The sequence below is a fragment of the Choristoneura fumiferana genome, chromosome 6, assembly GCF_025370935.1.
Source record: "Choristoneura fumiferana chromosome 6, NRCan_CFum_1, whole genome shotgun sequence".
NCBI lineage: Eukaryota > Metazoa > Arthropoda > Insecta > Lepidoptera > Tortricidae > Choristoneura > Choristoneura fumiferana.
Window position 1 is genome coordinate 9958571 of NC_133477.1, and position 26775 is coordinate 9985345.

A 26775-nucleotide genomic window follows, 5' to 3' on the forward strand; every position below is an offset into this window, starting at 1 on the left:
TAGACAATATCTAATTTTGCTATTTCTGTTTCTTTGGCTAGTTGAAGTATAATTTTGATAGTGTTTTATGCGGCGATTAACCTTAACAGAGAACAGTGATCCCAAAATCCTATATTGCTCTCGTGTCTAACATTTTTTAATGCGCAAGTGGTCTCCACGTGGTTTCTGGAATTTTACTATCAAGTTGCAAAAACTACAATCACCGTACAACGTGCCTCTCAAAGAGTTTAACTTGACACTGGCGAAATTGTCCTATTAATTAGGACAGAAAAGCCATATTTTAAAAGAGAAGAAGAAATTAAATGAAATTAAATGAAATTTATTTTATTTGCAAAACATCATGTTCATGTTGAGATGTTAAAAGTAAGTATATAAGATTAATATAGTTTCAATGATGACAATTACCTTATAAGAGTAGGCATGCAAAAAATGTTGAATATTATAACTCTAATCCTTTGCACATGACCTGCCAAACATCCTTTAATATAGTCCTAAAAATATAAGCGGTGTTACGATTCTCTGAATAGTAGGCAAGGCATATTTTAGCACTATGAGAAAAACGGTGTTTCGTGGGTGTTTCTGAACGTACCCAGGACAAACGTCAACGTCACATTGACAATGACACATGACGCACATGACTGACAGCAACTAACACTAAGAAGACATTCTGATATCGACAGTGCGCGTTAGTACTGAATAGTTTTTGTTGCTATATAAAATGATACAACTGAGTAGACCTTGTATTGCGTGACTAAAATAAGGTGCCTTCTTATGAGTGGGAAAAATTTAACAGCTATTTACATCCTTGTAGCGAAATAAGAAGCTAGAACGAGTTGCGCGGCCGAATCAAAGGTATGTGCAACTTTTTAATTTCCGAGTCAGTAGGTAGATAGTTATTAAAGTAGAACAAACCTACCGTATGGAAACTAATAACAATGTCTGTAATAAATCGTTTATTTCACGATTGTTTATAATAAGATACTTAATTAGATGTTCTCTGCTGGTCAAAACAAATGGTGAAATTGACTCGTTATTAGCAATGACGCACCACCGTCGATAATTGTTGTGAGCAAGCTGTGTATTATAACGTTTTGCAACGTAAAATAGGTACTTTAAATGTTTTCCAGTATACCCAAAGCTTATGGATAATTCCAGGAAATAACAGTGTTGACTAATAAAGCTCAAATGAATTAAATATTTGCCATGTTTTTTTAAAACTTTCTGTTATGAGAGCTAAATAAAAATTTCAGAGCAGATATTTGAGGCTTGTCCAATGCTTCTTCTACAAAATCTAAATAAACAAAATAGATAAAGTGCGGGCTAAAGTGTACTTACCTAGTGCTTTGAGGCTTCATCAACCATTTTGGTAAGTACTTAATTATAAATCTTACATTCTCAATCACCTGGCAGATGATTTACTTCACACAAATGAACTAAGTGGTTTACTAATGTTTTGGCGAAAAATATTTAGCGAATTCAAAATTCAAATGATTTATTCAGTAAATAGGCCGCAATGGCCACTTTTACACGTCATTTTTTTAAACTACCAGCGCTTTCGGAAAGACCATCATTGCCAAGAAGATTGTGCCGCAAGAAACTTGGCAGAAAGTCATTTTTTCATAATAAGTAATATAATTACAAATAAAATACTTAAAAACTATACAATTAAAGAAAAAAAAATCAAAAAATAATAATAATAAAACATACAGGGATGTATGGGGTCCCTTAGTTACAATACTAAACACTAACTATATCTAAACTATATCTACGTTCAGTGGAAGTGTAGAATGCTTCCACCGTCATAAATTTTAAAATAATAATAACAATAATTTAGTTCTGAAATATACATTTCAGGTCAAGTAACCATTAAGCTTTTGGATTTCGAAGGCAAGTTCACGTCTGCCGCCCCCAAAGTTAGCTCACACGCACTCATGTCATGCTCTGAAAGCAGAGCGGTACTGAGGGCATGGTATTGCTTCCGTTCCCATAAGCTCTATGGGATCGTCTTGGGAACTTCGACGTCGCGAGCCTGTGACTAGAATTTAAACTAAAAATATAAAAGTTTAAAATCCATAAGCTTAACAATATACAGCCTTAATTATTAACTCCCAAACTATTTATCCCATATTTTTATTTAGGCGAAATTTCATTTCCCCACTCAACATTTCGCACTGATATCATTTCCCAACTAATGATTTGATAAATGATTATTATGCAAATTATTAACTGGGATTTTTTAAGATGTCATTTGTGTTTTCGTCAAATACGTTGATTGGCATTCCTTAATTTAGCAAGCGAACAAGCAAGCAAACTATATTTTTTTTCGTTCTGTTACAAAAAAAAACCTAACTTCTGAACCTAATCTTATCCAAGTCGCTTCTGCCTAGACTCATATTGCTTGCTCGCTTTGCTAGCTCACCGCCACATAATTTAATAGTATATATCCGTGCAAAATTGCAGCTTTCTAGCATTGATAGTCCATGAGCAAAGCCGCAGACGGACAGACAGACAGACAGTCATAGCGAAACTATAAGGGTTCCGTTTTTGCCATTTTGGCTACGGAACCTAAAAAACCGTATTCATGCGCAGTAGCTACTTCATTTTGGCGAGAATCAAATCTAAGTATTTAATTTTTTTAATTAATTGGTACTACAGAAAAATCTGATACTTTTTTTCATTGACTAGTATAAGCTTATTCCTGTTGATAAAAAAAAATCAGCCACTTAAAAATTTCATTCGTCGCCCATCATGACATAAATTGGATTTAGTTTAATAAGTAAATAAAGTTTGACCTTGGTACGCAAGCGCGTTTGTCGTTTTCCACATATATCTCGCGGCACTGTATAATTCTGTGTCGAGTTGTCAAAAATGTCGTATCTATTATTGGTTCTAGAACTGTTTTAATTTGTACTCCAAAAGTCGCCAGATAAACCATTTTTGTCGTCAAAACTTTTTTGCGGTCGCTAAGATTTAAGCAAAAGTCGTCACTTCTAGGGACTAAGTCACTAAACTGGCCACATTCATAGCCGCTGCGGGCCCGTCGCGGGTCCGACCCGCTCTCTGTGTAAATACAACGAACCGCGCGGCTCACGCGGCGGACACGACCCGACCCGCGCACGCTTTCTGTGTGTGTTGCCCTTAAAGTCCTTGAGTGTACACCTGGAATGTGGATGTGGATCACTTGACTGTACCATAATACTACTACCGTAACACTTTCGACATACTACTTTTATTAATAGGATACACAATTGTATCTCAGAAATATAAGAATTACTTTACATTATTCATTATAGTAACCTCTTTGCTTAGGTATGTTGAATGACCTAGAGCCTTCCTACAGCAATCACAAATAGCAATTGAGGTGTTCTATTACATACATATTCCTAGCTCAATTGAAATTGAAACATCCTGCTGTTACATGTTATGTTAGTTACCTACCTACTTTATCTATTGATATATAATACAGGAATACACAAAAGATGTTTTGACAATTTTATTCTTGCAATCATAATAATGTCCTGAGTTACTTGATTTACTCATAAAACCACACTCAAACCTAGAAATTTCAGAAGGAATCAAAAATGGGTTTTGGTAAATTATGGTCAGGTATATGTAGCAAATTTATTTTGTATTTAAACAGGGTTTTATGCAGCAGTAAGCAATGTGTAGTGATCTTAATTCAAGAGGAAAATATAAATGATATACATAAGGCATTAAACTAGTTTTTTTTTTTTACTATTTGAATGATTATCATTTTTTTGGTCCCCATTGTTGTGATGAAGCCTAGTGGTTTGGTGTATGGCCCCTCAAGCAAAGGATCGTGGGTTTAAGCTAGGACTCCTACTTCTGAACTTTTCGCAATTTATGTACCTACTAGCTTTTACCCGCGGCTTCGCACGCGTAAACTATTCGGTGTGGTAGCTGCAATTGAAATTTTCGGGATTTTACAAAATTTCCCTGGAAATTTCCAATATTTATATCGTGGTCTTCATTGAGGTTGTGTTGTGAATAACTGTACAAAATTCAAGACTCTAAACCCAGTGCTGAAGTTTCAAAATTTTTCCCTATCCAAATTCAAATGCAAAATTCAAATTCAAATCATTTACTCAGTAAATAGGCCGCAATGGGCACTTTTACACGTCATTTTTTATACTACCAGCGCTTTCGGAAAGACCATCATTGCCAAGAAGAATGCGCCGCAAGAAACTTGGCAGAAAGTCATTTTTTCAAAATAAAATAGGTATCCCGTGGTAATATCGGGTCAAAAAAACGTCTTTGTGTTTTTCTAGACATCCAGCTTCCTACATACCAAATTTCATGACTCTAAGCTCAGCGGTTAATATTTCAAGATTTTATCCCTAACCCGTGGGAATATCGGGGTAAAAAATAGATTATGTGTTATTCCAGAGGTCCAGCTACCTACATACCAAATTTCATGGCTCTAAACCCAGTGGTTGTTATTTTGAGATTTTATCCCTAGGTATCCCGTGGGAATATCGAGTCAAAAAGTCCCTTACGTGTTATTCCAGACGTCCAGTTACCTACATACTAAATTTCATGACTCTAAGCCCAGCGGTTATTATTTCAAGATTATATCCCTATCCCGGGGGAATATCGGGATATAAAGTAGCCTATGTGTTATTACAGAGGTCCAGCTACCTACATACTAAATTTCATGGCTCTAAGCCCTGCGGTTGTTATTTCAAGATTTTATCCCTAGGTATCCCGTGGGAATATCGGGTCAAAAAGTCACCTATCTGTTATTCCAAACGTCTAACTACCTACATATCAAATTTCATGACTTTAGCCCAGATATCCCGAGAATATCGGGTCAAAAAGTCACCTATCTGTTATTCCAAACGTCTAACTACCTACATATCAAATTTCATGACTCTAAGCCCAGAGGTTGTTATTTCGAGATTTTATCCCTATCCCGTGGGAATACCGAGATAAAAAGTATCCTATGTTTTAATCCAGGTTATAAACTAACTTTTCGCCAAATTTCATCCAAATCCGTCCAGCCGTTTCTGCGTGAAAAAGTAACAAACATACTCACTCACTCACTCACAAACTTTCACATTTATAATATTAGTAGGATTAGTAGGATGTACGAAATTACATTTACACCTTTAGCTTTTCTGTGTGAGAAACATTCGTGAGGAAACTTAATGCACCTGTGAAGTAATGAGGGCTAAAACGGCAGTGCAGTTTTGTTTGGCACTTCCAGCGCCCTGAGCGAGATTTCCACGGCGCCCCCAACTTTTGGGAATTTTCTACAAAGTAGGTATAGGCACCGCCCAGGGCGCCGGACTTAAAGGCGCCCCTTTAAATCCGGCGCCCTGGGCGGTCGCCCTACCGCGCCCTACCCTAAAGCCGCTACTAAAAGTAAAAGACAGCCGAAATATTGCTAGATGCCGTTAGTATCGTGAGGTTTTTCGTCGTTACTGTCTCGCTTGCAATTGGCTCATTTAGTTATTAGCCCATTTGCAAACAAGACCGTAACGTCAAAAAAACCTCACGATACTAACGCCATCTAGCGATATTTCGCCTGTCTTTTAGCCCTAATTCTATGGCGTGTGAAGTTTCTGATCCGAACAATTACCGAAGTCCTCTCATTCTGAGAGAAGACCTGTGCATATCCAGTGCAGCAGTGGGACGTAGATAGGCTAGAGATGATTGTACCCGTGTGTCCTATCTAAACTAAAAACCTGCAAAATTGGTGAAATTGGGGGGAAAATTTATATTGGACTTTGGGGACATTGGCATAAGCTAAACTTTTCCATTTAAACTAGCTTAGACTTCGAATGCTGTACACATAATAAAGATTTGGAGTTCACTGGCTAGATCACATAAATTCGTACCTATATTTCATGCATGACGTCCAACCACCATAAAAGCGTCGGATTTCGTGAAGGAACACTTCCTTTCGAGTCTGCTAACCTAGTACCCCGGCATTGCAATTATGGCGGCCTGCCAGCGACAGCACGCTAATATCACTGCAGAGTCAAACGGTTATAAGTCACGTTTCACCAAAATGCCCAAAATCCGGTGCAATATCCCAAAATATAACTGCGAACGATGGCTGTGGCGGAAGTTTGTGCTTTACGACAACAACGCTGGTATTGGTAGCTATCATGTCTACACGGGACGTCGCATTCGCATACGCGCGATATTGGTTATACGATCTAGCTTTGTACTCTTACCCCATGAAACTCGATAAGTACGTTAGAATTTTACGAGATTAAATAAGTTATAAAAAAACTATCAGTAAGTACTATATATTAGTTTATACCTGCTTTGGTAAATGAGATTTTCCCAAGAATATATTCACTATGAACACATTACACAGCGCGGATTGATGCAAACTTTTAATATTATATCATTTCGAACAAAAATTACGGAGGAGAAAAAACCGTGCTTCGAAAAACCCATTACTGTAACTACTTAAGATAGGTATTATAATGTGGTCTCTTTAATCTTACTACGAGAAAGTAGGTACCTACTTAGTATTTCATTATTAATTTTGTGTACCTATGAAAATATGATACCCAAAGTGGTCTATATCAAATTACAGGGATCGACGACTGCCTATATTTTTGAAACCATTGTGGGGTTTTTACAATAGAAAAACGTTGCGAACTCTAAAAGTTCAATATCTCAAAAACGGCAAAACCGATTTTGATGAAACATGCCTAAGAACCATCGCTAGAAAACCGTTTAGCTATTCAAAGAAGAACACAACCAAACTATGCGCTCTTTTTGGGTCGGGGGGTTAATTATAAAACGAAACTTTTTTAAACGTAGGTACATATGTTATGTACTTGCATAGTAGGTATCTAGGTAGGTACCAGTTTTACTGACTCAGACCGTCCGAATGACCGCTTAATTGAAGACAACACAATCTGGTATTCAGTTCAAAATCTACAAGGTCAGATCAATCGCCGTGTTATACATTACCCACCTGATTCTGTGCAACAAATGGCGTCATAGACTGGATTTATCAGTCACAAAGACGTAGACCCGTGCATGTAGGTAGACAGTTTGGTCGTTGAAGCGCTAATAACAAACTTTAGTGCCTTACCTGAGAACAAGATATCTAACATTTCAACTTTCTAGCTATCTCGGTTCATGAGTTACAGCCTGGTGACAGACGGACGGACAGCGTCGTCTTAGTAATGGTACCGTTTTTACCCTTTGGTTACGGAATCCTAAAAATGAGATAGATGAAGCGCGCCAAAGTTCGGAAGTGGAGGCCCGTGAGGTGACGCCGTCCTGAAAAGTATCACACGGCGTGACATCATGCGGAACTCTAAATGGCATCATTTTTTAATTAATTGACAAAAAGAAATACGTGCCCAACATATATCGATAATCTAACACGCGTTCTGCAAAGTGTGTGCCGCGGCTCACTGGTGTACAGTCACCAGCACCAATATCTGACACAACAAGCGTGCATAAATATCTGATACGACTCTATTTCTAGGGCCGGAACGGAAGGACGTGTCAAATATTTTTGCACGCTCCGCTGTGTCAGATATTAATGCTGGTGACTGTACCATGGGCATTTTAGTTGGTGTGCCTCGGAAAAGTAAGGTTATCTCATAAAGCTAAATAGACGGGTAGAAGAAAAATACCTACAGATGTAAAAAACGGATTTTTAGGGTTCCGTAGTCAACTAGGAACCCTTTTAGTTTCGCCATGTCTATGTCTTCTGTCCGTCCGCGGCAAGCAAAGCTCAGACACCGTTAGTAAGTACTAGAAAGCCGGCGTGTTTTTCCTCGGTTCATTACAAGGCCGATACACTCGCCGCACAATGGTTACCTTACAACACGCGCAATGCACAGAGAAAACTGGTTACGTCGGAGAACCCCAAAGAATATTCCACTCTTATCGTATTCTTCCATTGAGACGGAGTTGAGTTGATATCTAAAATCGAGCAATAACGCGATTGATCAATTCTGTTTACCTCCAATCCAAAGAAATCGCATGCTTACCCGTGAAACTTTCACGTAAAAGATCGAGGTACTTATTAAATTTCGTACGCGACGTTAGTACACGTATTGTCTAATTTCTAAAAGCAGTTAGCAGACGATTTAGTGTCGAACCTCTATCCTCAGTCACTATCGGGTCCTTTGATATCAATATCCTAGTAAATAAATAAGACAAACGCCTAGCAAAGTTTCATATTTTATCAAAGTAGGTACCTATTGGGGATTTATTATACGTACATTTATATATTAGACTCTAATAGGTATATGTGTACGTAATATAATTAGAGCAACACTGCTTTTACCCGACTGTACGGAAGCAGGTTATGTTTTTCGCTAAACTTTCTACAAGAACGTCAAAACAGTGTGAAATAAAAAAAGACTGCCTTGAAAAATATTTAAAAAAAACAATAGTAAGTAGTCAAGAACTCTGTTAAGTACCTAACGTCAACTGACGGATCCCATTACTGAGATTTTTTGAACTGGTTACGATTTTTATTGGATTCCGACTGTTGAAGTTAGGTAGTTACTTAGGAGTTCTTGACTGCTAGACTTGTTTTCCTTTTTTGTTTTTATTTCAAGTTTTTTTGATAGCTTTGTACATAGGCAATACTGCAACGACTGCTGTTCCTACTGTTACTATAATTAAGGACATAAAACGTTACCAATACGTCAAAAATATTTAACGCCTTTATGCCACTATCTATAGTGGCATTAAAGCGTTGGATATTTTTGAATTTGACGCTATGGCTATGTTGATATTTATACCCTCGACTATGCAATGATTATCTTTATATTTCCTTGACCTTTTGAAATTGACATTGTTGATAAAACACAAGCCAAATATTATGACCTTTGCCAAGGTGGTTTCCATCTGTTAATTAATAAATTGGTAGGAAGCACAATGACTTCGACGGTCTGCTTTCAAATGCTACCACATGCTACCTTGTATATACCTGGTATATATTTATGTATACCGGTTTTACAAAAGACGTAGGATCACATTAAAACGTAAGGCATTAAACACTGGAGTAGGTATTCAGGACTTTGGTAAACTATCCCACTGATGTTATAAATGCGAAAGCTTGCAAGTCTGTTTGTTTGTTACCTCATCACGTCTAAACCTCTGAACAGATTTAGATGAAATTCGGTATAAAGATAGTTTGAGTCCTTGTTTTTATCCCGGAAAATTGCATAGTTCCCGCTGGATAGCGGTAAATGAATTCTACGCAGACGGAGTTCCGGGTAACAGCTAGTATTTTATATTTGTTTAATAGTCAATGACAAATAAGGATACTAAGTTCCTTTACCTAATAGGCATTCTATGCGGTAAATGGATACTAAGATAGAGCGATGTTGTACGTATGTAGATACGTATAACCGCGCTCTATCTTGGTATCCTAATGAACGATCTCAAGGATGTTTGCATCATTCTATAAAGAACCGGTTTATTCGCACGCTATGGAAAATAAAAACAAAGACGATCTAAATGTATTTCTAGATGCCAGGTTTTTGTGAATCGATGACGATGAGCATATCCCAGCTGTAAAATTCGCAAGGTAGCGTTCACGCTTATCGTACTTTTTAGGGTTACTCAAGGGCAAAAAAAAAACCCTAATATTTTCGTCATTTTGATTCGTTTATCCGATTGTCAGTGGCTTAGTTTTGAGACTTTTAGCAGAGAAAGCTGTAAATTGACACGGGTGTACACAGACAGTGTTAGAACAAAATGGTGAAGAAAGTTTTTAAGGGTACAGTCTCACCACGGAAATGTTAATTAAAGCTGCTTGCTACTCTTATAGGTTAAGAAAACTAAATTCAAATGTATGGAAAATTTGGCAAAATTAATGCAAGACTTATCTATCAGGATATGTAGGTTATAGAGCAAAGTTAAATTTTAACCACTCCCCCCCCCCTCCGGGGCGAGCTTCACCACCCGCGCCCTCGAATATGTCCCGGACCGCGGTATTTTCCATTTTAAAAGAAAACCGTACAGTATAAAACGAATTCAAAAATAAATTACTAGATAAACCTTACCTTTCATACATTTAAGCGGTATAGTTTCAGCGCAATATGACAGCGCAAAATGAAGTACGGAACCCTACACTGCGCGTGGCCCGATACACACATACATAGCCGGTTTTTCAATGTATACGGAAGTAAATGATTCACTCAATTTCATGTAAAACAATGTGTTCAAATTTATATGGGGCCGCACGCCTACGTAATATTGTGTGCTAATTATTATCGCGTCATAGCATTCTTGAAACCATAACTTGCTCCCTTTGATTCCATCCATTCAAACGCCCCAGTTGGGGAGATGACCTGGGTTTTCCAGTAGAAAAATATTATATTATAGTAGGAATTATTTATCATTCTACCGATAGTAATTAAATTTAATGAGATCATTTAATTTTTAGAATTACCCAGTAAACATTGCTATCATGTTCATGTCATGACAATAGTCCAGTTCGTAAACAATATGTGATTTAGTTAGTCGTCAGCAGCGAAGTGCGGTTATCGCTACAGTTTTTGTGTACTAAGTTCAGTCGTGATTTGACCGTCCTTCGCTCCAGTGCGACAATTTATCATTTCCTGCTACTGGCCGCCAAAGCTGTGCTATTATAGCTATAAATTTGAATATTATTATTTGTGTGAATCTGTGATACATCTACACCACTTTGTGCTGCGTTGTGCAGCATACATTTCAACGCTCAAGTAAGTTGCTTCTAAAAACGTAGGAATATTGCTTTTCAAGATCCATTTTTAGGGTTCCGTAGCCAAAATGGCAAAAACGGAACCCTTATAGTTTTGCCATGTCTGTCTGTCTGTCCGTCCGTCCGCGGCTTTGCTCAGGGACTATTACTATTAATGCTAGAAAGCTGTAATTTTGCACGAATATATGTATATGTAAACTATGCCGACAAAATGGTACAATTCAAAATACAAAAAAATTTTTTAGAGTACCTCCCTTAGACGTAAAGTGGGGATGTTTTTTTTTCTCATCCAACCTTGTAGTGTGGGGTATCGTTGGATAGTTATTTTAAAACCATTACGGGGTTGCTAAAATGATTTTTCGATTCAGTGATGTGTTTGCAAAATATTCAACTTTAAAGTGCAAATTTTCATTAAAACCGAGCGTCACACACCCCCCTCTAAAATCTAAACCGGTGGGTGGAAAAATTTTAAAAAATTCAGGATGGTAGTAGTATACAACTTACAAGGAAAACTATAACGGCTAAGTTTTCTTGAGAATCATTAGTAGTTTAAGAGTAAATAGCAACCTAAGGTATAAAATATACCTATATTTGGAATATTCCGTACAAAATACGAAATCCTTAGAAAAATATTACTTAATTTTGTCGTAATAGCTACGGAAACGGAACCCTATTTCGGGCGTGTCCGACACGCTCTTGGCCGGTTTTATTAAAGCACATATACCAGTAAAACTTGTATACATCTTAGACTGCATTGCTCTTTCATTCTAATCAAACTATATAGACCAGGCCCAGGGTGCATAGCTACCGAAGTATATTAGAAAGAAAGAAGAAAGAAAGAAAGAAAAATGATTTATTAACGGTCCCAACATACATACATACATATTATTACATATTGTACATTACTTTTTCGTACCTAGTTGAAAATCTGTGCAAAGCGCACCGACTTCATCCTGATTCCTGAGCGCCTTATATCTGGCGTCACCGTCCCACGGGCATGAAGTGTGAACACGCCGGATATTTCCGCCGATATAAATCCCTGTAAGCGACACCCTTACTTACACCCGCGGCGTCCTCCATGCAATCCCTGAATTTGTGGAGACCGGCTGCGATGCACCGCGTCTAGAATTTGAACGCGCTAAATCCCTCCCGGCCGCCCAGTCTGTGCCGCGCTTGTCACGTACTCGCATTTGATTCCACATTATATCACTAGACTGGGTTTGAAAGAGACAATTTAGTTAATAACACGACCGTTTGTAAACCGACTGAACAAGGCTGAAAAACAATCTGAAACAGAAAAGGTATCAAAAAACTATTATGCGGATAGACAATAGATGAAGGTGCGGTTAGAGGTACGGCGGTGGACGGCCGGTGAAGTGCGGAGGTGACAGGCGAGCCGTTAACGCCGCCGTTACAGGCTCAAGTGATATATGAGCTGCGAAGTGGCTCGGTGCCGCTGTCACTTCGCGTTCCGCCGCGCCACACCGCACCCGCAAAAAGATAAAAAGGATTCCGAAATACGATTCACAAGTGGGCTGCCGGAAATGGGTAGAAAGTTACCGAGCACGGCTTTATGTCGGGCAATATATCTCCCGTATCGCTTCACATCCAATTTCTGCTGTATGGCATGTAATATCCCCAGGGGGTCCTTTTAATTTTTAGTCCGACGTCCTTTTTAATCAGCACGAAGCCATTAATTCCAATAGCATCGCCACTAATCATACCCGAGCCGGCGAGTCTTTGAAGCAAACATGGAAGAAAATTGTGTGAAATCCTGAGTTTCAGTCGGTTGTGTAGGTAAAGTAGAGCTAGTGGTCGCGTGTCTACCCTTGCCCTGACCCCCCTGACCGCGTTGACCTGCGACATTAAGGCGCGCTCCATGACGCTACTGGCTCACTTTGCTTTCCATCACTGACAAATTCATTCTCATCGATCCCAGTCTTTCTTTTGTTTCGTGTAATCATGCGGAAAAAGACCATTATTACTTCGGTCAACATTCAACAAAGGCTTACTTCCATAATTTTACTTTGGTAGACCGGCTATTTTGTTGTGCGCCATAAACACACAAAGTTTTAGTTTTATAAAACGTTTGAGAGCATACTCGCAAATCGGCTGCTGACTGCGGTCGCCGCAGTTGGTAACGAGCTTATGCGAAACAGTTTCGGGTGAAATTGTTCGAGGAATGTAGCCAGGTGTCATAAAGTTGCATGCACCGCTGACGGACACGCGCGAACATTGCAGCTGAGCGTTGAAATGTAGAAACGCCTGCAACGACATAGCGTTCATCTTGTGGGAGGGAACATTGTTGAAGTTTCATAGATAGACGTTCTAGGCGTAGAAAAAATATATTAGTCCAGTAGGACAATTTTTGTTTCACTGTTCATTATTTTATTGTAGACCAGGCTTTCTTAAATGGTTTGACTATATTCAAGATACTTATAGCTAATAAAACAATAATATTTTACGATGGGCTTTTACTTTCAATCTGGCTTATTCTGTCTTGGTTCGAATTTTAATTCAACAATATTTTCGAGGAGGAAAGGCTTATCCAAGCAAAATAAGAAGATGTTATTGAATTCACGTGTTTATTTTCCCGTACTTCATGTACGAGGTTTAGACAAAGGAAGTTTTGTATTAAGGAAAAATGTATGCTTAATTGGTAATGAATGCGTGCTACAAAACTGTGTTATCATTTTATACAATTGACAATTTGAGATATTTAGCTACTTACATTCTAATCACATATCCGTAAGCATAATCCGTAGCAATCGTTTGAAACGTTAGCATCGTGTATTTTGATAAAACCTTTTCATTGATGACAAAATGTTCCCTGGTTTCCAAGAGTTATTTCTCAATTTAATATTTAACTTAAGTAGATATCTAGTTTTAAATATGAGTATCTGGGCGACCGAGCTGTGCTCGGGCTAAAACTCAATAACAAGCTTTTCCCAGAGATAAGACCAAGCTAGATCGATTTTTCATCCCCGAAACATATTTATACATATATGTATATATACAAAAATTGCTCGTTTAAAGGTATAAGATTAAAGCCGATTTTACATACATATTTCTGTTAGACATCGTGAATTCGTGATCTAGTAATTTACTTTGCATGTACAGTAGAGCGTCGAAAACAATCGTACCTATTTCGATAGAGGCAAACAACCCTGGCATTACTATAGTTTTGTTTACTTTACCCGCTGATGCGGTTTTAATTTGGGTATGTTAATCTTGAAGAGCGAACGCAAGTTTTGTTGTTAATGAATTCTGAAACATTGTGTGCCTACGGATGATGAGTTCATGTATAAATTATCATGGAGCCGAGTGGATTCTAAGATCGCGCAACCTTCGAAATGTTTTACGTAAAACTTTGCAAGGAAATGGTAACGCGAGACCTGAGATTATGTGCCTACTGCTACTGCTATATGGTGTAGGTACATTATTTTCTTTTATATATAAGAAAACGTATACGTACCCACGTGTACCTAAAGTAGACGGATTTCACAAAGCTACAATTCCTACTAATATATAGATGCGAAAGTTTGTGCATGCGTGCTGCTAAGTGTGTGTGTAATTTTTCACGCATAAACTGTTCGACGGTTTTGACCCAGGAAGGGGTTCTTTATTTATGCTACTTTTTATCCCGCCCGATACTCCGGCGGGATCGGAATAAAGTCCCGAAATCGCAATCTCTTAGTTGAGGGATTGTCACGGGCTACTTTTATACATCGTTAATGAAGATCTCAATTAAGATTGCTTTTTTGGAACCCTTTTGTATTTTTTATTTCAATCCCAAATTGTTTGTTACTTTTACGGTCATCCCGTAAAACCCATATCGAAAATACAAACTGAAATAAAGATGCATAGAAAAACCAGAAAAATATGACCAGCGCTGGGAATCGAACCCAGCTTAGGTCCTCGGCATTTTGTGCCACGTGCTATACCAATTGGGATGTCCCAATTTTTGACAACATATAATAAATCGAAAACCATTCGGAGAAATAGGCTTTGTGAAGCGTTTTCAGAAATCAGATTCCAAAAATGTGTGATAAACTGAATTATAAACAAAATTTAAGTAATGACCCTCATTTGACCCCTGCAGTATCTCGTCACAAAGGCAGTTATAAAGCAGGTCTACACTCTTAAGCAAATTGACAGTTTGAAATTTTGCTGTCCTGCTTATAATAGCAAAGAGTGACAAAGATAGAACTTTAATCACATGATGCGCACCCGGCTTTAAACAGTTGTCATTTATCGTAAAGTCCGAAATGTATACGAGTATTTCCAATGTATTTTCAAAAATTAAATTATTAAATTACTACGTTACAAGTAAATACAAAAGAATTTAAATATCAGATTTTAATAAAAGATATCTATTTATTATCACACCATTAAACAAACAGGAATTATCGAAGCTAAAAGAAGAGAAATAAATAAAACTATTTGTCATGGTTCATTTGGGACCCTAAGGCGTGCTTGAATTATTGTCAAATTATGTTATGTACGACCTGAATTTTTAAAGGCAATGGAACGTGGCTGTCTCACTGTGACGTCATCCAGCGTATTTCGTAAAAAAAATATAAAAAATTAAATACTCATCCAAATTCAAAATCAATGAAAATGGTATCTTAAAATATCCTATTCTTTCCAAAAATAAAATAAAAACTATAGGTTATTTTTTTAGGTGCATCCCAATACCTATAACTATATTTCAGTTTGTATTTTCGATATGAAGATCTCAATGTAAAAGTAATTTTTGAGAAATCCCGCGGTATTTTTGCCAAATCTGGGAATTTTTATCTAAATGCCAAATCTATGGCTAACAGAAACACGGGTAGACTCATGAATTAATAACTGCAAATGGATAGTAACTAACACGGGTAGACTCATGAATTAATAACTGCAAATGGATAGTAACTCTTTATTTTATTCATAGTCTATTTTGTATCCTGCTGATTCCCATGGGGGCTTTCCTCTTTGAAGCCTTTCATATTTGTACCGCTCATAGCTGTTCAGTTCAATGAAAAGATCTCATACCTACATTTTAACCATGAGTACATACCTACACACTGAATACTCACTGAGTTGAGTGCCTAATGCGTTTACATCTTATTATATCTGATGAGTGTTTATTTTTGTTTTAGATTCATGATGGATTGGAAGACAAGTCTACTGACATTGGCGTTGGTTTTATACGCGGACGGCTTTTCAAGTAAGATTTATTTTAGTTAGTAAATTATCGATCGGATATTTTTTTCTTTATCCTCCTAACGCCCAAATCAAATTTATGAACATGAAACTTTATGTCACTTCTGAGAGAGTTCAATGTCGAAAATTGCTTATAAATCCTTTATAAAGGACTTTGGGCGTTAGGAGGTTAAGGTAACTGTACCACTTTTTGCAAGCCGTGAAACTTACCGTGAACCGCATGCCCGTTTGTCGGCTTCTAAAACAATATAAAATTTAAGTATTAATGCTGCTTCTTTATTTTTAACATAATATTTCGCTTTCTTATTTGTTATGTTTATCTCATAATGTTATTCTAAGCTGCGTAGTGGAGTGGTTGACCTTTCCAACTTTAACGGATATAATCAGACGGAAATGTTAGCACGTCATACCTACTACAGAGAGTAATTATTCTTCGATCTCAGTAAGCGATAGTTGATGTCGGGCCGCGACGTGGGCCTGCGCCGGTGTCGCTGGCGGCACGTCTTCGTCGCTCCCGGATTGCCGTAAGATATGGCTCGAATCCATTACCTAATGCACACATAAAACGAGCAACCCGCCCGCCTTGAGAGTAGCAAAACAATGAGTTATGATCCGACCTTATGATGCTCTTTTTATTTGTTTTTATTGCCTCTAAAGTCGCACTTGCCGAGTCGCAAATTCCGTGCCACCAAAGAATTCTTCACATTTCTCGCTCTTAGCTTAAAATGTTTTCGGCGTCGAGTTTTTTCTCCCGCTTTTGTGTTGTTCGGTTGACTACGTTTTATTACTTTTACAATTCACAATAATGTAATTTTTATTCGAAATAAATTATGGTATCAGTGGCGTTAGGTATGATACAAATCAGTTTATTGGTTTGTAGGTGCTCTCTGCCTGTAGGTTAGGTACGCTTTGTGCTAGCTAGTACTAACTAATAGTAGTTGTAGTAGTCGTTGTTTCTTCGAGTTTATTCAGTAACGTTAAGCATCCCGTCTTTATCTAAGACACAACTCATAAAAAGCTTGTTTGGTCTTTCGATATCTTGAAAAAAAATATCCACAAATACATATTTTACTATATTGGTGCGGTGGGATGGTCATTTCATTTGTTACCTATTTGAAGTAGGAGAAATCTCCTTCGATATTTTCGATACCCTTTCATGGTTCGTTAGTCAAGAATTTGTGAAAATAAGGGCAACGAGTTTACTGTACCCCGATTTATCATAATATCTACAACTATCGTCGTGCAAGTTACAAGCGGAATTAATATTGATTTTTGGAGTCTTTTTGTAGTTTTTATTTCAATTCCAAATTTTGTCACTTTTACGGTCATCCCGTAAATCCATATCAAAAATACAAACTGAAACATAGATGCACAGAAAAACCAGAAAAAGACCACAAGCGGAAGCGGGTTACAAGCGGAAGTATTTAACGCTTAAAAACCGACCGATAACTTCCATTCTACTACAGAGTCCACTAGAACAACCATAAGTTATCTTATTATTCAACAGTACCTTCTCTATTAACAACACGCAAAAATTCCAAACTTCGTTCGTTGTGGAGAAATTAAGTCGCTGCCCTTCGAACCGCTACATAATATATCTACAAGTGTACCTTCAGTAACAACACAATGGAATTACTTGCCTAGTCACGCATCATACGTCGCTTCAGACGTGTTCAGGCAATACCCGGGAACTGTGTACCTCCTACCTACATACTCTACAATTATTACATGTTCATGTTATAATAATAAAGGAACCAGGCAGAGTGACTGGCAGGGCCGATGTAGGTATCAGAGCTTGTTCTAACGGTAAAAGCTAGTAGCAAATTCAAGGGTAGGTGTCTTAAGTTGAAGTCAAAAGTTTTGCAACGAACGGTCCAAATATCCAATTCAGGTAGTTGTAGGTACTGAAATAGAGAAATTCATATGTTGAATAAAGTGTTTTAAATTTGTTTTAAGCGATATATTTTTCGTACTAAAGAACACTATTTTCTCGCTACTCGCCGGTGGTGAGACTGGCTCCGAAATGCGATCTTTAGCGGGTAGTATTTTTCGAGTTGAGTTTATGAAACAATGTATTTATGAAATAACAATACCTATATTTAAAGCTCTGACGGTATACAAGGTGCTTATTTAAGTACGCCAACTAATTGGTAAAGGTGAAGCCTTATTCAAACTAATTAAAACCAATGCTGACTTGCTTTTTTTAATCACATCTGTGAGAAATTCAACAACAATAAATTTCCTTTTTTAACATAAGCCTTTTTTGCTACACAATGTTTTAGACTATCGCGGTCATTACTAGTTTTATGATTTAAATTCGGGTTTTGTTCCGCGTACCTTGACTTTAGAGAAGCTCGATATTTCGGCACAGTTGCTCGTCATCATGATAATGATCGTCTCGTGATCACGGCGCATGCAACTGTGCCGAAATATCGAGCTTCTCTAAAATCAAGGTATGCAGAATAAAACCCGAATTTTAATCATAAAATAAGTTTTTAGTAAAAAACATTTTTAATACCTATAAGCTTTTTTTGCTGACTGTACTTGCATTGTCACCCAAACTACATTTGCATACCAAATTTCAAGTCGATACCATTAACCGTTGAAGAGTTCCGTCCTTCGCAGACTATCCTGGCCCGACTACCAGAATGTCACTACCAGATTATTGTTTTGTCACGCAATTTACATAAATGTGCCAAATTTCAAGACAATCCGACTACTAGAAGTGAGTCAATTAAATTCGATTTGACCCGCACATACATACATAGGTACCTACATACATTGCAAGTTAAATCATCATCATCATCATCATCCCAGCCTATATACGTCCCACTGCTGGGCACAGGCCTCCTCTCAGAACAAGAGGGCTTGGGCCATAGTTCCCACGCGGGCCCAGTGCGGATTGGGAACTTCACACACACCATTGAATTGCTTCGCAGATTTGTGCAGGTTTCCTCACGATGTTTTCCTTCACCGCAAAGCTCGTGGTAAATTTCAAATGTAATTCCGCACATGAATAAAAGCAAGTTAAATAAAAGCTTTTAATTAGTAATGACCGAGATAGTCTTAAACATTGTGTTGTAAATCGGTACGGGCCTTTTTTTGCTTCCTGTACTTTTTGCTGACCGTATCTACTGCACAATTTACGACGATATCAGACAATTCTACTATGTTTACTTAATTAAGACTTTTTTTTAAGAATATGGACGCACGTGCAAGGACATCGGGTGCCTTAACAGTGAAGTCTGCGTTCTAGCAGACGATCCGTGCCCCATCGGGCATACAAGAGACTGCGGCACGTACCCGACATGCAAAAAGAAGACTGCTGTCGAAGGTAATACGTTAATTCTTAGCCTATAGTATCTACATAATTATAGGTCCTCTTTAACCAGTATGCGTGTGCTTATAGGACGGGTGCCATGAATACGCAATAAACGCAAATTTTCCGAGGCTTCTGGCTTTACAAAGCTGTTATCGTAATAACTTTTTAAAACATTACAGGGTCGCATGCCGAGCCACAGCCGTCTGCGCCTAGACCAACACCAGCGAGGCCTCAATTACCTTCTGCCGGCTCAGCCCCTAACTATCCTCCTCCAGCTCCGCCCGCCGGCGGGTCCCCCTACGGAGGATCGCCATATGGTGGCAGCTCGCCGTATGGCAACAACAACGGCGGAGGCTCACCCTATGGCAACAACAACGGTGGAGGATCGCCCTATGGCAACAATAACGGAGGAGGCTCACCCTACGGTGGCAATCCCTACGGAGGGAACAGTAACGGTGGCAGCAACTATCCAGGAGGCTCGCCTTACGGAGGCAATCCGTATGGAGGAAGCAGTAATCCTGGAGGCTCACCTTACGGAGGTCACTCACCTTATGGAGGAAACTCACCGTATGGCGGATCTACCGGCAACAGAGGAGGTAACTCGCCATACGGTGGCACAAGCTCAGGAGGCTCCTCTGGCAAAAAAAGTCCTTTGGATAGCATATTCAATACGCTTAGTAATTACGCCGGCGGCGGTGGCCATGGCACCTCAGGTGGAAGCGGCGGCAGCGGACTCAGTAACATCTTTGGTAGCCTTCTCACCAACCTGTCCAAAAACGGAGGCGTCAACAGCTTATTCTCTAATACTAGGCCTATCATGGAAAATCCGAACTATTCTGCTCCTTCAAATTCTCGGAGTTCTAACACTCAACATTATCCATCAGGATACCAGCAGAGTTATAACCAACCGCCCGCTCAGAACAGGAACTATGGTCAAAGCCACGCGAAGCCCAATGCTGCCTCGACATACAAGCCCGCGACCTACGGTTGGAATGTCGGGTAAATGCCAAAGAACTTATACCAGTGATTGGGGCAACACTGCATTATGTTGCAATGCTTAGCTTTCATTCTTACGTTTTTTTTTACTTAGTCGCAATTTTACGCTAACAGTTATTAATTAATATTATATTAATCACTTGGTTACTGGCACTATGTAAGTACGAGCACAACCAACTCGCTCTATAATTTATTTACCTATCTGTGCTTTCCTTTATGAAAATAGGAAAACTTTTTTACACATTAATATCTAAACGCGTGGCTTGGGTTTATTATTAACGCAAATACTCACATAAAGTATGATATTAGTCCAACGCGAGCGGTGATCCCCGATCTGATCCAGGTCTAACTTTTACTTTACAGTAATATTTTTAGAAAAACCGATAACCCTAACATAATTTTAACAAAAAAACCGACTTCAAAGAACCTCCTTGAGGGTGGTACTTTTTCATCAAATTTAAATGGAACCAAGCGGGAAGTATACCTATACCCAAACACAATAAAAAAACATATAGATTCATCAACTAACTTAAAAAAAACAACCGAATTGAGAACCGCTTCTTTTTTGAAATCGGTTAAAAATTTGATACTAACGATAGTACAATTAAAAAATTGTTAAAAGTGACGGCGGAACAATGGGAATCTCTATTTACATAAGTGGCGGAATGAACAGGATGACCAGTTTTCAAATACATTCATTTACACGTTGCAAGCACATGTTACTTTTTTGAACTGTGTCACACATTTTGACGGAATATGTCATACCTACTCTGTCGATAAAGGAGATACTGACAACTTGTACTGAGCAAGCAAAAACAAACCTTAAGTGGTCGACCTTTTCATTCCGCAATTGTACTAACGTTTTTTGGTAATTTTCTTCTAATCAAGATTTTTAGGTCTTATTATGGAATGTCCTAACTTGTTAATAAGGTGAGAAAACAACTGCATCGCAGCATTCCCGACATCGTTTTCTATTTAGCCTAAAGGTATTTAACAATTCACAAACTTCTTTTGAGGCTATACCTTATGAAATTATGTTAATAATTGTGTATAAAATTAATATTTTACTACGAGATTAAGAGTCACAACCTATATTATTGTTTAAGTTATATTTTTATTTATTCGCAAGAGTACCTAGTGCGTAGTATTGTGTAGTTGCTAAACTGTCACACGTTTTAATTTTCTTAATTTGTAATTATTACACTCAACCAAATTAAGCTTTAAATGAACTTGCATTTTAGAACTGTGCTCCCAAGTACCTAAATCTCAACTTGATAAGTAACTACAGATTGTATATACATATCATATTTAAATAAATTATAATAATAAGTTTTCTATCGCGTACCTGCTTATAGTGCCATTCTAATATATTTTATTGTATCTTATTTCAGTGTGACAGTGGTCTTGACATACCTGGTACATCTATATACGTCCAAAGCATGAAGCGGACTTGAAAATTTACCAATTTGTTGTGCTAATTGTTAGTAAGATTGTTATCTTTGTGTTGTAAAAATGCACTTTTTGCTTACTTTTTTTAGGGTTTTCACAGAGGCGAAATATCGCTAGATGGCGTTAGTATCGTGAGGTCTGTTTGACGTTTGCTTGCGATTGACTCACTTAGTTATTTAACCAATCTAGCGATATTTCGCCTCTGTGAAAACCCTCATTAACACAAGTTAACAGTACAAGTTCTTACTGAACAAATATTGTATGGTAAATTCAAGCAATATCCAATATAGTACATCTATTTATACATTTGGCTAATCGAAGATTTATTATATGTACTTGCCTTACATTTACGAGAGTACGTACCTGGGCCAATCAACTTTTTTACCGACCAAAACTGTCTCTGGCGTTACCAAAAAATCATACTTCCAACAAGATACACACAACACATAAGATTCTTCACGGTTTAATAGGGTGAACTTACGTAGGATGGCATGTATTTATGTACACCATCTATTAAATTACAGAAAAAACATGTGTACTTACAAAAATCTGCAATTGTTTGAAAAATTTCGCGGACAGATTAGTGTGGGTAAAAAAGTTGATTGGCCCACCTGCCTAATTTGAAATAATAGGTTTGAATGTCTGGCATAAACAAAAGCGTTTCAAAATACAAAATAATCCTATCGTATCTCATGTTTATAAAAACGTGGTTACATAATTTTCGGGATTTACATCAAATCTTTTCCTATTGTCGTTGTGTTGGTAGATACCTATTCATTGTCATAATTATTGCACTTAAAATAATGATATTATATAAGCAACGCGAAAATTGGTGCCCTGCTTTTACAAATTACTTTATATTATTGTTTAATTTGCGTTCGGACTCCATAGCATTTTTATTGTATGGACCTGCCTCGAATAAATTAATAAAACACATTTTACAAAAAATAAACCTTTATTATTTACTGTACCAAAATAAGACTAGATCTATAACGTCATGTTGAAATGAACGTATTGTTTTTAAAATAAGGGATGTTGATTGAAAATATAGATACCTGAAGTATCTTAATAATCTCAAATATATATTTTTTCTTTTGTTCGGGTTAGAATAACACCTCTCCATTTCTTCCGTGGATGTCGTAAGAGGCGACTGAGGATTTAGCGACAGGCTAGCAACCTGTCACTATTGTACCGTTTTTGTCAAACTTAAAACCTAAAATTGCTAGAAGTGGCTCCGAAGCGGTAACGTTTCGTGTGCTCTGCCTACCCCATTTGGGAATATAGGCGTGATGTTTGTGTTGTGTGTGTATATATTTTCTCTGTTGCCTAAAAATTTATTTAAATCTAAGCTCACCTAAATTCAAGGTAGATAAATGGATCACTCATGAATATTTTTTTTAATTGATTTTCCCGCTCCACCCATTCCCCAAAGAAGGTGGCATAATTTAACAATAGTTTTACTAGAATTATCAAAGTCGTTGCGACATAACATGTTCTATTACTTATTATCAGTAGAAACATTACGTCAATCATCAGAGACCTTTTTGAACAGATTGTCACATATTATGTCAGATTTATATAAGCATACTTATAAAATATAATTCTTAAAGTAGATGTCAACAGGCGCTTGGCGCAGGTGTTAGGTTGAAATTTTACACAAGAGCAATTTCTTAATGTTATACTTATATACTCGTAATATCATAAATAGGTGCACTACAACTATAAACTATCATTTAACTCTTACCCGCTTAATTTCATTTAGAGAAAAAAACATTTAGTTTCTTGAGCAAACCATATCCCAAAATTAAAATTCATCACCAATGACAAACCAACAAAATAAAGATGTTCGTAATCTCTGATCATATATCCTACATAAATATATAATTTCACTGTTTCATTTCACTCTGCTTATTTTCTATTTTACCGTCCGCTTTTTTGGGTTTTCTAGCTTTATGGAATTTATTCAAAACAATACCCAATATAAGGAAAGCCAGCCATATTCCATACCAATAATGGTATACTGATGAATAGTAGATCCAAATTCGGTCAAAGGTCAAAAGAAGAAATGCAGCTCCTTGGTAAGACTCTGAATGTGACCGTAAGAACCACATCACAAACCCTATTATCTTCTTTTTCTGTAATTAAAAATGTATTCGTATTTTTTTTGTAACAAACTGTTTCTAGTCCAATTTTTTTAAAGTTTTTACTTACCAATCCAGTTGCTTCTTTATAATAAAGCTTGTAGTATATATCCTCTGCTATCAAATAAAATGGGCAAGCATAAATGCAGAAGAAGTAACCAGCATGGAATCCATGCCATATCACAGACACAAACAAAGCTGCATGAATCCTGTAATTAAAAAATAGTCAATATCACCATTAATTAAAAACTACAATAAAATAAAATAAATTATGCTTTAACCAAGATAAAGTTAAAATGCATCCATCTCTTTTACTTCTTTCTCTTGGTTTGTAAGTAGAGTGCAATAAAGAGTAAAAATTTAATTGTAATATAAATTCTTGCCATAAGTAATTGTCCCATTTTGATGGAGCTCTGGTTCATTACAACAATTTTGTATGAACATTTCAGTGCAGACTCTGGTCTATTTTGTACTCTTTATTTGCACTCTCCTGTTTCCAATATTTAATCTAATCAGGTTCTTACTTTAAAATCTTAACTGGAAATCTCTTGTATACAACCATGGCAACCCAGTACTGCACTGCCTTGTTCCAAACCTTCATGGAGTCACGGAGAGTGACAACACTTTCACAGCCCCAGACATCCATGGACTCCATAGTTTTAAAATCATACTGCTTCTGTTTAGCCTCTTCTTCCGACCTGGGAATGTTAAAAAGGGAAATAAGTTTCAGTAAAATATAATTATAAGCAAGTAAGTACTCTACCACATTACACAAATTATTTGAACTCAAATGTATTGTTTGCTGGTTTCTGATGGAAGGACTAGGTAAGCACCATGAATAATTTATGGTGCTTGCTTAATTACTTTGTTAATTTAAGATATTAATTATTAGGGCTATAAAAATACTATACATTTGCTTTAATTTCAAATATCCAATAGTAGGCCCATGGCCTGTCCTGTTTTTCCCTTCCACTGGATATGCTCCGAGACCTGATGATGTACAAACACTCTCTGCCAATGTCATGCCAGAATAAATGCGTTGTCTGAATGCTGCAAACAGTACCCATGGGTACATCATTCTGTATAAGAAGTTTCTGTTATTGTGTTCTTCAGTTAGGATATACTGAAAAAATAAAAATTATTTATCTAAAGTTTTTGATTTTGATACTAATACATATTAGTACTTATTACTCTTCTTTTAGCTGTTCTAAATTAACTAGCTAGCGCTTCAATTTAATTTTAGTTTTTAATTCATTTTTCATATTTCTACTCTTTCTTGTTGAACTTTAGACAGCAAATAATAAAATCCAAAACATACAGATAGCTGCTGCCTATTGGGAAAACAATGGTACTGTTATCTATTTTTAAATATTAAGTAAACACACCTCCAAGGGCCAAATATGAGACAAAGCCAAGTAGAGAGTTATGTACAATGGAACCATTTTAAGGGTGTTAATGGTACTGCCAAAGCAGTCAGCATACTTGCTAAATGGCAGATGAAAGTAGTCGTCAAATGTCCTGTATCTGTAATAGGGCCCTGAAAAATAAAATGAATCAATGAAAGAAATGCATAAATGAATGACTGAATAATAAAGACACAAGGAATCAAGTCCTTTTTTGTCAGCATGCTGTGGGAAGTTTGCACTTTTGCAATAAAGTATAAAAGGTTTTTTCATTGTTTCTGTAATTTTAGATATTAACCTGGGGAATAACAGAGGGATGGCTAGGTTCAGAAGTTCTAAATTAAAAAATGATTAGGTAATTCAAAAACACTAGTTAACATTTCATGAATATTAATTACCTGTAAGTAAGCCAATATAATTAAATGAATAATGGAACAGATCTTCAAGGCTAGGATTAATCAGTTCCAGAAACTCATCATCCTTGTCAGTTTCTTTCTTTATTTCTACTTTGTCTTCTTTACTTTTCTTAGATTTCCCCACAGCTAACCAAGAACCATTGACTTCAAAAGCTACACCTACTACCCGGAGGACAATAATCATTTCAATAAGATTGGTTTGACCAGAAGACAGTGGGAAACCAAACTTATCTGCCAGCCGAAAGAAAAATAAATATCCAAACATCAGGAAAAATGTAACTACATGGCAATACCTGAAACAGAAAAAAAATTAAGATAATGTTGCTGTTCCCCTTCCAAATATCAAAAAAATATATTTCTAACGCTGTTGCGTTAAACTACTAGTTTTAACAAGGTTAACTTCTTCGCTGATTGAGTAATTACCTACTTCACTGCTGTATAGTATCTTAGGAATTACAATGTACCTATCTCCGCAAAAAATATAGAATACTTACTTGACTGACACCAATTTAATAGCAAGAATGCCGAGAGAAGCCGACAGAATGGGATGAGCGGCATTATATCCCGATACAATAACAACTAGTAGGAGACCGAAAATTGTTCCAGCCAATTTCTTGGCCCTTATTGAATTAATGGACCTGTAATACGGTCCTATAACAACACTGAATAACAGGAGAGACAAATAAATGATATCGTTTTTGTTTTTAGCTAGAAACGTCCACATTTTGCACTAAAAACTTAAAACTTTCGTATTTATTTTGTAGTCGGGCTTCAGCGCAGTCAACTTCATACAATACATACAAGTCAAAGTCAAGTGTCAACATCAGTCGTCTCGCTCGTCTCGTCAGTCAAGGTCAAGGTGCGGCCCCATGCAGTCGCTCGTCGCTTGTTTGCAGCGATAAATCTGGTCACGTGACCCCATTTTGCATTTGATTTTGAATTTCCCGCGACTAAAAAGTACCTTTCCTAGCGTCAAGTCGCAGCTTCGAGCAGCAGCGTCAAGATGGTTGCTTGCAGGAATGGTCTTGGAAGCTGTTTCGGAACACTGCCATAGTTCCTTTGCCTATGTGTGGTAGATGAGACTTCAGTATACATTTTTGTGTCGTTTTACTTTTATTTTACAACACCGAAACAT

The 26775-nt window shown here is 37.2% G+C and overlaps 2 protein-coding genes across 5 annotated transcripts; one reads left to right on the forward strand and one right to left on the reverse strand.

Annotated features, from left to right (window-relative positions):
- Positions 1-644: 644 nt before the first annotated feature.
- On the forward strand, positions 645-21895 carry LOC141428994 (uncharacterized). 4 transcript variants are annotated; one of them, XM_074089120.1, is made up of 6 exons: positions 645-852; positions 15850-15917; positions 19113-19247; positions 19415-19831; positions 20120-20234; positions 21623-21895. In XM_074089120.1, the coding sequence occupies exons 2-6, from the start codon at positions 15854-15856 to the stop codon at positions 21672-21674; spliced, it is 783 nt and encodes a 260-aa protein (XP_073945221.1). In that variant the 5' UTR covers positions 645-852; positions 15850-15853; the 3' UTR covers positions 21675-21895. The 4 variants fall into 4 exon arrangements, with proteins under 4 accessions (XP_073945221.1, XP_073945218.1, XP_073945220.1 ...); XM_074089117.1 differs by having other exon boundaries at positions 19415-20234; XM_074089119.1 differs by lacking the exon at positions 645-852 and adding an exon at positions 915-1366 and having other exon boundaries at positions 19415-20234.
- Positions 21150-26661, reverse strand: frj (membrane bound O-acyltransferase domain containing farjavit). Its single transcript, XM_074089116.1, has 7 exons — positions 26135-26661; positions 25623-25933; positions 25207-25358; positions 24733-24944; positions 24346-24519; positions 23892-24030; positions 21150-23815 (listed from the first exon to the last, which is right to left on the reverse strand). Exons 1-7 carry the CDS (start codon positions 26362-26364, stop codon positions 23567-23569), a joined length of 1467 nt encoding a protein of 488 aa, XP_073945217.1. The 5' UTR covers positions 26365-26661; the 3' UTR covers positions 21150-23566.
- Between the last annotated feature and the right edge of the window lie 114 nt (positions 26662-26775).